The 12,603-nt window shown below is 37.0% G+C and overlaps 1 protein-coding gene across 8 annotated transcripts; it reads right to left on the bottom strand.

Annotated features, from left to right (window-relative positions):
• Positions 1–576: 576 nt before the first annotated feature.
• On the bottom strand, positions 577–10,036 carry mapk8a (mitogen-activated protein kinase 8a). Of its 8 annotated transcripts, none has more exons than XM_027142167.2 (13): positions 9,932–10,036; positions 8,366–8,544; positions 8,137–8,266; positions 7,956–8,014; positions 7,508–7,646; positions 5,570–5,735; positions 5,148–5,282; positions 4,533–4,604; positions 4,045–4,227; positions 3,669–3,793; positions 2,929–2,992; positions 2,551–2,628; positions 577–1,798 (listed from the first exon to the last, which is right to left on the bottom strand). In XM_027142167.2, the coding sequence occupies exons 1-13, from the start codon at positions 9,968–9,970 to the stop codon at positions 1,782–1,784; spliced, it is 1,386 nt and encodes a 461-aa protein (XP_026997968.1). In that variant the 5' UTR covers positions 9,971–10,036; the 3' UTR covers positions 577–1,781. The 8 variants fall into 8 exon arrangements, 7 of the variants coding, with proteins under 7 accessions (XP_026997968.1, XP_026997965.1, XP_047668708.1 ...); XM_027142164.2 differs by having other exon boundaries at positions 577–1,793; XM_047812752.1 differs by having other exon boundaries at positions 577–1,793; positions 9,798–9,994.
• Positions 10,037–12,603: the final 2,567 nt, after the last annotated feature.

Here is a 12,603-nt window from a genome sequence, read left to right as displayed (position 1 = left end):
GCTCTGTCCCTGTTAACATAATACATGCCAACAGCTTTTGTGCAAATTTTTATTTATTGCCAGATGAAACTATCATTCCAGTTTACTTTCTGGTTAAACTATAGCAGTTAACAATCTCCAATGGGGCATTCAGTCATAAGAGCACTTCAAATTAGAAATTGATATAAACCCAAAACCTGGATCAAGGGTTTTCATATTAAAAAGCAAAACAGACAAAACTGTCAATGTTCTCACTAACATTCAGAAACAGGATTCAAAATCAACAACATATTATTCAGTCCTACACGTTAAAGAAACTGAAACAAAAAATCTTGGGAAAGAAGTCCCAAATAGTACCCAAACCCCTACACACACCCCGACCCTAAGTACACCTCCCCAAACACACCCACACACACAAGCCCCGCCACACCCCCACACACACACACCCCCACACACACACACCCCACACACACCCCCCCACACACCCCCCCCACACACCCCCACACACCCCCCCCCCCACACACACACACAAACACCTCAAACTTTTAGCAATTAATGTGAAACACTTGTGTACTGCAGCAGCTTATGCAACCTACATACTAAGAACACTACACATTTATTTTTACAGCACCGGTCATTACAAAGCTTTCCATTAAAGACCTTTCCAAAAATATGAATAAAAGTACTATTAAAAACCAGTGAAATATTTGTCACAAAAATAAATCAGATGATGTCATGAACTATAAATAAATTGCAAAATACTTTCCTTGATTCACAATGACATACTCCACATTCAATGCAGGACAGCATTTCAAGTATAAGAGAACTACCATTAATACTGTTTCAACTGGATTAAACATCCATTAATCATAAAATGTGAATTACAGGTCAAATCCGTTGTACAAAAACTGGGAATAATAATTCAGAAAGCAATTATTAAAATGATTGACGCACAATAGCTCAGTCATTTGCCACAAACGACCAGAAAAATAAATTAACTTACAAACTAAAGATCCATGCTACCCCATTGCATAACTTTTATACTGTGTAAATTAAGTACTTTGGATGCCATAAATGATTCCTTGATCAAAAAAAAAAAAAATTGTACAAATAAAACAAATTCTAGGTCTGAGTTGTAAAAACCACCAAGTAGAAACCTTCTGAAAACAACAGAAATCAAATAGCTATTCTACACTGAGAGCAGTATATGCATCTAAAATGATCAAAATACTTTAAGGAAGTTTGTAGTCCCTGATACATCCACTCAAACATAAAACACACAAATATAAAGTAAAAGAAAAGAAAAAAATATATATATTTACAATTTAGTCTTTACATTCTACACCAATATGTTCTTCGACAGGAGGAATTGAGCGAGCGTGTTAAAAGTACTCATGTTTAGTATTTAGGGGCTGCTGGAGCTTCTTGATGTGAGAATAAAATGACGATGGAATATTGCAATATTCAGGGAGGAAGCAAATAATGCCAACCTACACACTTATCACTGACTGTGTATTTACATTTGCCTTTGCATTGCAAGCCTCCATTAGCCAATAAAGTTATAAATTAGAAAAGATCTTTAAAGGATGAGTGTTAAGAAAAGCAAAACTGACTGGCCTAAATCTGATACCATGCAACACACAGCGATGCTCCAGGGGAAGGTGATAGTCATCTGCAGCAGCTCAGTGCTCCGGCTGTGGCCTCCAGACTGCTGTCTGTGTCTGACGCCATGGTGGGCTCGGTAGACATGGAGGACACATCGTTGATGGAGGAGGAGGAGGAAGCCTGGGGCGAGCCATTGACTACTGCTCCACCTGTGCTATGAGAAACATACACATCAGTCAGACATCATTACTCACAGCTCATTTATCAGAGTTATATCAAAGCAAATATGTTTTTGTTAGAAATACTAAAATCAGTAACCTAGTATTAATCACTTACAGACATCTTAGAAAATGTTAAATGTATAAATGTTTTATAATATTAGCTAGCAGTTTGTAAATCAAATGCATACATTAGTTACACTGGTCTCCTTGAATCAAGTTAGTGTAACAGTGGAGAATCATTTTCTACTAATTTGAAGCTTTAATGCTGTAGGTAACGTACACTTAAATGAAGAACCATATACTGGAGAATGGCTGTTATTTACACTCACAAAGCTGGTGTAGAGATTTTTCTCACATATCCAGTGTTTGGTGCAAGGTTAGTAGTTGTATTGTAGGAAGATGCTGATATCTACACAGTTTGTGGTCTTTTTTCTTTGAACGTCATCATTAATTGTAAAGATTGTTCAAGATTGTGAATTAGTGCACAAGGATTACACTAGACAACTGAGAAAACATTCTGTACAACAGAATTTCGTAATTTTGTTTGTTTATTTGTTTATTTTAACAAGCAAAGAGAATCAGCATGGTAGCCGATATTAGTATTGATGCACCCTTATTATATATATATATATATATATATATATATATATATATATATATATATATATATATATATATATATATAGCATTAATATTCTAACATATTTTACTAACTAATATTTTTGGAGAAATCACGTTAACTAACCTAGAGGGGAGGGCTGGCCACGGATCACGCCATTCTTCATCCTGTCCTCCCAGTCCAGCACTTCCTTATAAATCAACTCTGATGCAAAAAGATGTAGACATAGACAGAGGGAAATAGTCACACAGACACATCATGGAAGCTGGCAATGTGCAAGTTGCCAAAGAATACAATCCTATGTGTGACAAATATGTTTTTCTAAATTAAGCAACACATGCAAGTCATTTATACATGGCTGAGGGAGTCATTAACACATTCAAGTGACTTCATCATACAGGCTTCTGGCTGAGTGCAAATGATATTCATACTGAACTTCTGGTACTTTCCCTGCATCAAATTTCATAGAACTAAGTGCAAAAAAGGAATAGAGGCTGATGCCACCTTTCCACTCCTCCACTGTGTGCTCCCTTTCATCCAACTGCTTGTCGGTGATCACCGGAGGGGGCTGAAAACAAAGGCAACAAAAGTACACACTTTAGTTATTGTATACATTCAGTTTCTGTAAGCGGGTTATGTTGGTCAGTGTGCTGGTAGACAGGAGCCTTTACTGGGCACAGGGTGAGACTATTTACCCTGGATGCAGGGCAGCCCACCATGTACACACACGATGATACATAGTCTTATTCACACCTAGGGAACATTTAGTGTAGCCAATCTGCCTAGCTGTATGTTTTTGAACGGTGGAAGAACACCAGAAAACACAGAGGAAATCCACAAACACAGGGAGAAAACTCCACACAGCTAGATAGGATGGAACCCAGGACCCCTGAGCTTAGAGTAGTCCATGTTTCACCATGACTGTTCCACCAACACATGCTGAACAACGTGAACCTGAATGTAAACATGAACCTAAACTTGAATGTACTGAATGTAACAGGCACAAATAAAAAAACAAATTAAGGAAATATGAGGATATGCATGGCTACACAAACACTTTCAAATAAATTAGTAAAGGCTAGAATAGAAAAGGGGAAATGTAAGAAATACAAAAACAACTTTTTTTTTTCAAAAATGTAAAAAAAAAAAAAAAAAAAAAGTAATAAATACAAAAACACATCTTATAATAGAACTCTCCACTAGAGAGCAATGAAATAATAGTGTGTGTGTGTGTGTGCACTCACAGCCTCAACCTCAGCTGGATCATACCACACATTAATGTAGGGGTGCTGTAGAGCTTCATCTACTGAGATGCGCTTGGAAGCATCTATAACGAGCGTTTTGGAAAGCAGATCTCGAGCCTGACTCGCTACAACACAGAAATGAACATTCATTCAGTGACTCCTTGTTTCACATGCAGTGTCTTTCACATGCCTTTACATTCAAACACACATTTACATGGATGAACGTAACTGAAACATTCATTTTTCATTTAGAAGCACAGAGAACAGTGTGACAACAACAACAGTTATAAAAACAGTGTTTCAGTGCTTTATTATTACATAAAAAACGTCAGAAATAAAAACCCATAACATGGATCTGTATTGAACCACATTTTACCTTTCAGTTTATTGTGATCGGAATCAGCAGGGAAAAGAACATCAGGGAAAAGCTTCTCAAAGCTGTACCCAGCATAGCGAGGCCGGTTCTCCACATACGTCCTTACAGACTGATTGAGTTTCATCAGGAACTCTTGAGACGGGGTCCCCAGCTGCTCAATGACTTTGTTCCACTGATCAATATCTTGAGATCACACGATTAAAAAAAAAAAACACACTGCAGGGTGTACAGATAAGAGATGGAGAGGTGAAAATGGACTGACAAGGAGGGTACATACATGAAGGAACGACTGTGAATGAAGTTCCTAAAAATTCTTTCTTTAAATGACATTAAACGTAAGAGACGGCTAAAGCTAATATAGCTTTAATATTCTAATTAATAATAAAGCTTTCTATTCTTTCTGTATGGACATGTTGAGGAAAACTGAAAACTGTTGTGAAAAGAAAAAAAACAAGAAAAAGAAAACAGTGAATGGTGGATAAGGATACGATCAGTGCCTGGAAACAACACACTACCTCTGACCATTTCAGCCATGATACAGCCAACAGACCAGACATCAACTGAAAAAATGAAACGGAAATTAAATTAGCATGCAACATGTAACGAAAAAAATGCAAGGGGGAAAATAATGAAGATGAGAATACTTCCAAAACATTAAACAAATTAACATAAATAATCAGCATCCATCAAATATTAGAAAGCCTCACAAATCAGCAACTCATATGATGTCCTAAAATCATAAATGGTGGTTTAATTATATTGTACTGTGTATCTGTGAAATAAAAGACCAGATTTTTATTTCATGGTGAGACACTATTCAATAACATAATGATCTTTATTGTCAAACATGTGAGCCATGAGAAGCCAGTCTTAAATTCATCAACACCTCGTCAACACCTTTCACACTAGTTATTCTGACCCCCAGTGGATACTCCCAGATGGAAAAGAGCAACATACCAAACATACTGTTATGGTATCAGGGTCATCAATATAGTATTTGCTCCATCAGCTGTACCAGTCCCAAAAGCCCAAAAGTACACAGAATACAGAAATGTTAGTTTTACACTTATACTAGTTGAATGAGCTGAAAGTATTAAAAATACTTGTAGGTGTAGGTGTTTCTACAGCTTTTCTCCATCTTACATCTTCAGAGCATGCAAGGATACAGTCCCTTCCTGGGAAAAGGATTTTGTGACGAACCATTTCTGCCAAAATGCAGCCCACAGACCAAATGTCCACTAATTGTTTGTAGCAGAAAGAAAGAGAAAGGGTGGTTAAAAAGCAAGTATTTGTAAAGCAGTAGCTGTTAGTTATTCTGATTTCATTCACGGTACATTTGACTTTCTGGAATTAAAAGAATCTGCATTGAAATGCGTATTTTTTCTGAGCAGAACATCAGTTTTATATGAATGTTAAAAAAACATAAAAGTGCATGATGAGACAGGCAATGTGAGAATGATGTTTGCAGCTAAGCATCTGCAATAAATGCCAGTGAGGCATTCAAAAGCTTGTCAGCGGTACTCACCGTTGGCTTGATATCCCATTCCCAGGATGACTTCTGGGGCTCTGTAGTAGCGGGTCACCACATATGGTGTCATCAGCAAACCAGTGGCTGCTGTCCGGGCCAAGCCAAAGTCCAGGATCTTCAAGGTACAGTCGGACTTGACTACAATGTTACTAGGTTTCAGATCCTGCAGTGTTTTTTTTTTAAAAACACACACACACACACACACACACACACACACACACACACACACACACACACACACACACACACACACACACACACACACACACACACACAGGGACTTACAGGATTGCAAGACAAAAGCTTATACACAGTGTACAAATTAAAGTGCACACATCAAATGTATATTTAAATTTGAATAACTTTGCAACCAATTACTTAAATTTACTGGTTACACAATATCTCTCTTGAATCTATAATTCTTCCTGGATTGTTAATTCTTTATATATGGTTTCCCCATGCTCTCCAAACTTCAGAAATTACCACAAAACCACCACCAACCAGAGACACAAAGCCAGTGTCTCGGTCATGCTACACCAAAGGGCAGCTGAACATACTTGTGCCAAACCATCCCTCATCCCTATCCACACAAAGCAGGGTCTGATCTCCTGTGACTTCCATGCACAACAGCCTTAGAGTTCAGGCAAAATGGTGCAATTAAAAACAAAACCCCAAAACAGAGAGCAGGCTAAAAGAAATTTCTAATGAGAAAGATAGGTGGAGAATGACCAGAGCAGTTAGAACGGACAGGAATACAACAGTAACGCCAGTAACAACTCTTTACAACTGTGTTGAGCAGAAAACGCACAACAGGCCTAACTCTGAGGTGGATGGGCTATAAGAGAAGAAGACATCTTCATGTACTTTTATCAATCAAGCAACTTGGATAACAATTAGGAAAATAGGCACATGCACATGCATGATGTGACTAGCACGCAATCTACGACCCAACTTGCCTTGTGCCAACAGTTCAGGCTGATGGTGGTAAAAGAGTGCAGAGTTTTTAATACTAATTGAGCATTGCTTCGATTGTTATACAAATACTGTTTCTGAAGACATGTGTCCAGTTATGGCCACAATTTACCAGCTGAAAAATATAAGGCATGAACTCTCCACCAGGTCTAAAACAGCTATACTGGGTGAACATGAGAACAATAAATTAATGTGAAATCAAGTATCTGCAGAAGTTTATCACTCTGCTGTTGCCACATGGCTGGCTGATATGCAGATGTTACTCTTAAGGTATATTTATATATAGTTTGGGATAATAATGCATTGTAAACAACACATTGAGTTGCTGTTTCAAATAATTAGTTACAAATTAATTTTGGGCTGCTGCTACAGAACAGTGTTTAAATGATGGGTGGAAGCTGTTAATCATTTTATCTGTTAACTACTTGCATTTTATTTAGGTATTTATCTGGGGTCAATTTCTAAATAGGGACAAACAGGCTTTAAATTCTCTCTTGGTGATTCAGTCATATCATTGTGCAGTTTACAACGTATGGCCATTTCATTCCATACAGAAATCCTACAGATGACCTTGCTCTGACATATTTTAACCTTAATCATTTCCTATTACATATGACTATTAGAAAAATAGATTTAATTATGCTCAGGATAAAAAAACAAAACAAAAAAAACCAAAACAAAAATCGATCGGTGCTCCCAGAACGTGTGTGATAGATGAGAAGTGTTCACTCAGGACAGATCACTTCTCTCCTTGATTCCTCTCAGCACGTTCCTGCCTCGCCAGCGCAATGCAGTCAGCGGCAGCAGCAGCAGCAAGCAGGATGAGCTCGAGCTTTTTTGTCTTATGCTCGGAGGATGCTGCCCCTCCCCCTCCCTCATCTTAACTGATTATTAAGCTTTTTGTCATCAGTGCAACGCTAGCTTCGTTTGACTGTGTTTCCTTTTAAGCAATAGAGCACAGACCCTGTGGATGATCCCTGCCGCGTGGAGGTGTTTAATTCCACACAGCATCTGGTACAGCAGATAGGACAGCCGCTCATGGTCAAGCTCCATCTGAATGACTTGGCAAAGGTTGGCATCCATCAGCTCCATTACAAGGTAACTGTTGGTGGGTTGGTAGGAAAGAGAGGGAGTGGCAAAAGAGGCGGAATGGGGGAAGGGGGTGCAAGAGACAAGAGATAGAGGGAGAGAGAGAGAGAAAGGGAGAGGAGAGGAGGAGGAGTGTGTGTGCGCATGTGAGTGTGTGTGTGTCAGAGAGGGAGAGAGAGAGAGAGCGAGAGAAATATTTAGGGTCGATTAGGCAGTGGTCCAGTTTTCTCTTACCTTCAGTGCACTAAAGGATAAGCTGTTTGAGGAACTACACAATAACTAGTCATTTATGAACTGTGTTAGCATTTTGCAGTATACTCACACGTCTTGAAATTCTTCTAATGTTTTTTGTGGTGTAAACACATTTAAAAGGCCAATAATCTGGAAATATATAGATGATCATACTTTAACATTGACTATATAATATTAAAAACAAAAATAGTACATCATGATGTTATAATTCACAATTAAGCATTTATATTGGTCCATTTCCTGAAACTTACGTTTTTATGGTTGACACACTTCATTAGTACCAGCTCTCTGTATGCTCGCTTGGCGTGAGTCTGATTCTGAAAAGGCCGGCTAAGTTTCTTTATAGCTACATTTCTTTCAAGATGTTGGTCATATGCTGAACTACAAGGGAAGAAAAGGACACATAGTGTAAATATAAACACATAATCTATGCTGTTCTGCTATGAAAATGCTAATGGATATTCAGAAGTGAGAGTATACCAGACTATTCCCTGTGCTCCTGAGCCGATCGGTCTCAGGTTCTGATAACGCTTCAGAACTGTGAATGTTGAATCTCCAACATCTATACTGTAGAATTCCTTCTCCCTTTTGTTTTTATTCATGGTGACGTCCTGGCGAATTGATGTCAGAGCATTCACACAACACGCACGTCTATGGACCTATACCACAAACAATGAAATGTATTATGAATATCAGGAAAAGGCAATATTAAAATGTGTGTGTTACAGATGCAGCTGTGTTGAATGATAGCCTCAGCAAAGAGGTGCAGTTTGGAAGCTGATACACAACGCTGTCTGTTTTAAAAGAAAATAACATATTTTGCAAGACTCAACAGAATAAAATATCCATTCCACAGAGAATAGTCAACATTGCTTTAAGCCTTTAGTAAGCAGAAAATCATTTAAAATTGCAACCATACTTTATCTATAAAAAAAAAAGTGGGGGTTATGTTACCAGAAAGACCTTAATATGAAAGCATTAAAAAAGACACAAAGCAGAGAAATACGATCATATATAATTAATTGAAAGCTGGGAAATTAATATAATTCAGTTTTCTATGTGCATGAAAACAGACCAGGATCATTTCACTAGTGAATTGTGATTGAGCAAACTGTTTTACTATTTTCAGACTCTATGGGGTAAAAGATATGCAGATGCTTTATACAAAAGATTGTATGTACTTCTTAACAGATGTTTACTTTCACCTTTTCACTTATTTATTTTTAAACAATTGTGAAAATGACAATATGAAAACATTAAGAAGAGTATGCAGTCATTTAATAAACAGTGACTGAGCAAACTAGACTTAACACACGCACACTTTAAATACATCACTTTATATACAATAACAAGCAAACAACAACAACAAATCACTAGGCCTTGAACAATACTTGAACATGAACAGGATTAGCCTGGAGCTAGCAGGTGCAAAGCACCACCTTCAGTAGTAAACCGGTTTAATGAGCTGATCGATAAATCGACGTGTCTGTTGCTTTAGGAGATTTCAGGCGTCCTGAGCTTAGAGTTACAACCTGCATTATTTTGTCCCACTGCATTCTCGAAAGGAAAATCCGAACATGTTGCGGTTTATTATTGTTGTAACCCGTGGCATTAGAACGAACCGAGCAGTAAGATGCTGGAAGGGCAGCTGTCTGAATGGCAGCTTCTTAACTAGCCTAAAGCTAGCCGGAAACAAACCGCTGTATCAAGTCGCCTCGAAAAGAAATAGTTTTGTGTATATCGTGTTTCTAAGCGTATTACTATCCTCCAAGAGTGAAACGTTGTCGCGTTATTCACTCGTAAGAAAGAGAAATCAGCTGTGTGCTGTATGCAAACACACCCTCCTCCTCCTCCCCCTTCTCCCCCACAGCTAAACAATACCGCCTTTAAACCGTTAAAAACGCTTTCTTACCTGCCAGGAACTCAACTCCACTTATTCCTTTCTATGTTAATATCCACGGATCATGTAAAGGCGAGCAAAAAAATATTTTAACGCTAACAATTAACGAGTATTTGGTTGTTCGGCTGATAAAATCATGACCTCACCGCAAACACACCGCTTCCTAGCTCTGACAGGCCTCGCATGCAGCGCACGCGACATTGCGCTCTACGTCACCGAGTCTCCGCGTTTCCGTGGCATCACGCGCCCCCTGAATCACAGCTAAGCAGACCTGTCAATCATATACAGTGGAAAGGAATGAGCCCCCCTCTTTTTCTTTTTCCTTTCCTTTTTCATTTTCTTTTAAACTTTATTTTTAAAAAATATGTACTGTTTATACATACATTTTTAAAACGCATAAAAATTAAAAACTAAAATACCATGTAGCAAAGTACCTGATTAAAGTTCTCTTGTGCCCAATTCAGTTGATTGCACATGATTTAGAAAAGTTACACAATTCCCAGTGTATGTCAGACCAAACAGAATTCCATCACTGTGATATGGAAGAAGTTTGGAATCATCAGGAATCATCTCGGTAATCTATCCCAATGGACACGCTAACAGCTTTAGAAGTCCTCTGCAGATATGGGAAAGACATCCATGCAGAATGTCATCCATCAGGCAATTACATGACTAAGAATCAGATCAGGATTAGATTAACTAATCTGAACAGAAAAAAAAACGTTTTGAGATGAAATTCAAGTGCTTAAATTCATCTGCGTAATCTCATTCCTATGATGAAGAATATCAGTTGCAACATTACACAACTAGTAGTGAAAATACTTCTATTTCTACTATCCCTTCTACTACTGTTGCATTTAGTAGGCTACTAGTACTTTTACATAATATTGCCACACACAAAAAAAAAGACAAAATGAATTAAATGAAATTTATCTCTCAATCTGACGTCAAGAAGGTAGTGTATGTTATTTGGCAAAGGAAGAACAGATATATTCCAATAAAGTTATTTGGCTTCAGAAGCTGTTCAGAGAACACAGGGATTAAACAGTTGTAAAGAAAGGGGCATTCATTAAAAATATTTATGTCTATATCACATTCAGGAAGTGACTTTTAAAATGGCATAATTTTCTTTTATTTTTTCAACATTCGACTAGTTAAATTCCTACTTCATCTAACATACACAAAGTCTTTCATCTGTATTGTGTTCAAGTAAAACCCCTTCACTCTTTCTCCATACAGTGAAGCATATCTTACGTTTTACTCCCACAGTTACCATGTTGTCAGTGAAACAGAAAACAGAAGGCTGTATTTAGAGATACTCAGACACTCATTTTAATCCAATTGAGTTCTTATGCCGGCAGTCTAACTATAGTGGCAGTTAATACAGTGAAAAAAACTATGTAGAATCACAGTGATTCTACAACCACAGGCTACAGATACACCTTTATTCACTATACTGATGTTTTTTTCTTTAAACTGTAATAATTTACAGGTGGGATGATGACAAAGTATAGAAAGTTTGATAGTCCTACACATGTACAGTATGTTGTGTGTTCTTGGTAACAGAAGGTAAACAAAGCATGCTGGAGCAAGTGGATTAGCGACTGTAGTCCTGTTTCTTAAACATCCACAAGGGAACTTTAACAGGCATGGAATTACTCAAGGTAAAATGATTTTAAATGCATTGCATAAACATTATATAACCCAGCCATTTTGACAATTAAGTAACCTAAAATAAGGAAAACATTTTTTAACTGACTTAAGCTTTTACTGTAGCAACTACTAAAATGATTTTAGCAGTGATCAGCTACTAAACTTAAAATGCTATATCCAGTAGTGACTTTTACACTTGATTTGTGTTTACAGTCTTACCTCAACATCTCAGGGGTACAAATGAAATACTCAAGTAATTCTTAATAATTGCTGTTCATTTCTGAGGAAACAAATTTAAATGTGGTGAGAAAGCAATGATGTTTTTATTGTTTTGGTTACTATAAAGCATGAATGTCAATAATCAATAGATGGATATTTTTTGATACATATATGTAATATTATATTCATTTTATTCAATGCAAGTAATTTTTATCAGTTATTGTGAATTTAATTTATCTCTGACTTTTTAATGATGTCATGACCTACACTGTAATTATGCATCACTTTTCTTTAGTCAGTGATTTAAAACAGCGTAAGGTATTCACACTTTAACTGCAACGTTGTACAGTACATCTGCTCAGAACTTAGAGACGTTGTACAGTACTTAGCTCAGAACTAAAGAGACAAATCTCAACAACAACAAAAAAAATACTAATAACTTACTGAGTAATAAAGGCTAATCTTTTGGAGTTTCAATTAGAACTTAGAGAAATTGTTGTTGTTGTTGTTGTTATTATTATTATTATTATTATTATTATTATTATTATAATGCATTTTTATGATTTGCCATAGAGTTCATTGTCCATCTATCTTCAATGTAAACGGAATCTGGTGGTAAATGCTGTGTGATTAAATTCAGCCAATGTTTTTAAACCTCGAGTAACACAGCAAATTGTGTTTTAAGCAATAATAATTATTTATTTCCCAGAAATCTGCTAAGCCGTTTAATATGTACCTGTACGTCAGACAATATGTTTATCTAGTTGAAACAGAATTCTAGCATACATATGTTTAGTATTGTTCATGTACTGAGAGTCTAAGATTTAAGGAAGAGAGAATGACATTCTAAGTATAAAAAGAGAAGACAACACCGAGTCAAGTTGACGTCACCAAGCTTCTTGCAGAGAAATACTGTGTGGGTGGGGAATGCAAGGTTACTATATCC

Source organism: Tachysurus fulvidraco, chromosome 4 (genome assembly GCF_022655615.1).
Source record: "Tachysurus fulvidraco isolate hzauxx_2018 chromosome 4, HZAU_PFXX_2.0, whole genome shotgun sequence".
Classification (NCBI taxonomy): Eukaryota; Metazoa; Chordata; class Actinopteri; order Siluriformes; family Bagridae; genus Tachysurus; species Tachysurus fulvidraco.
This window is presented reverse-complemented; position numbering and strand designations above follow the sequence as displayed.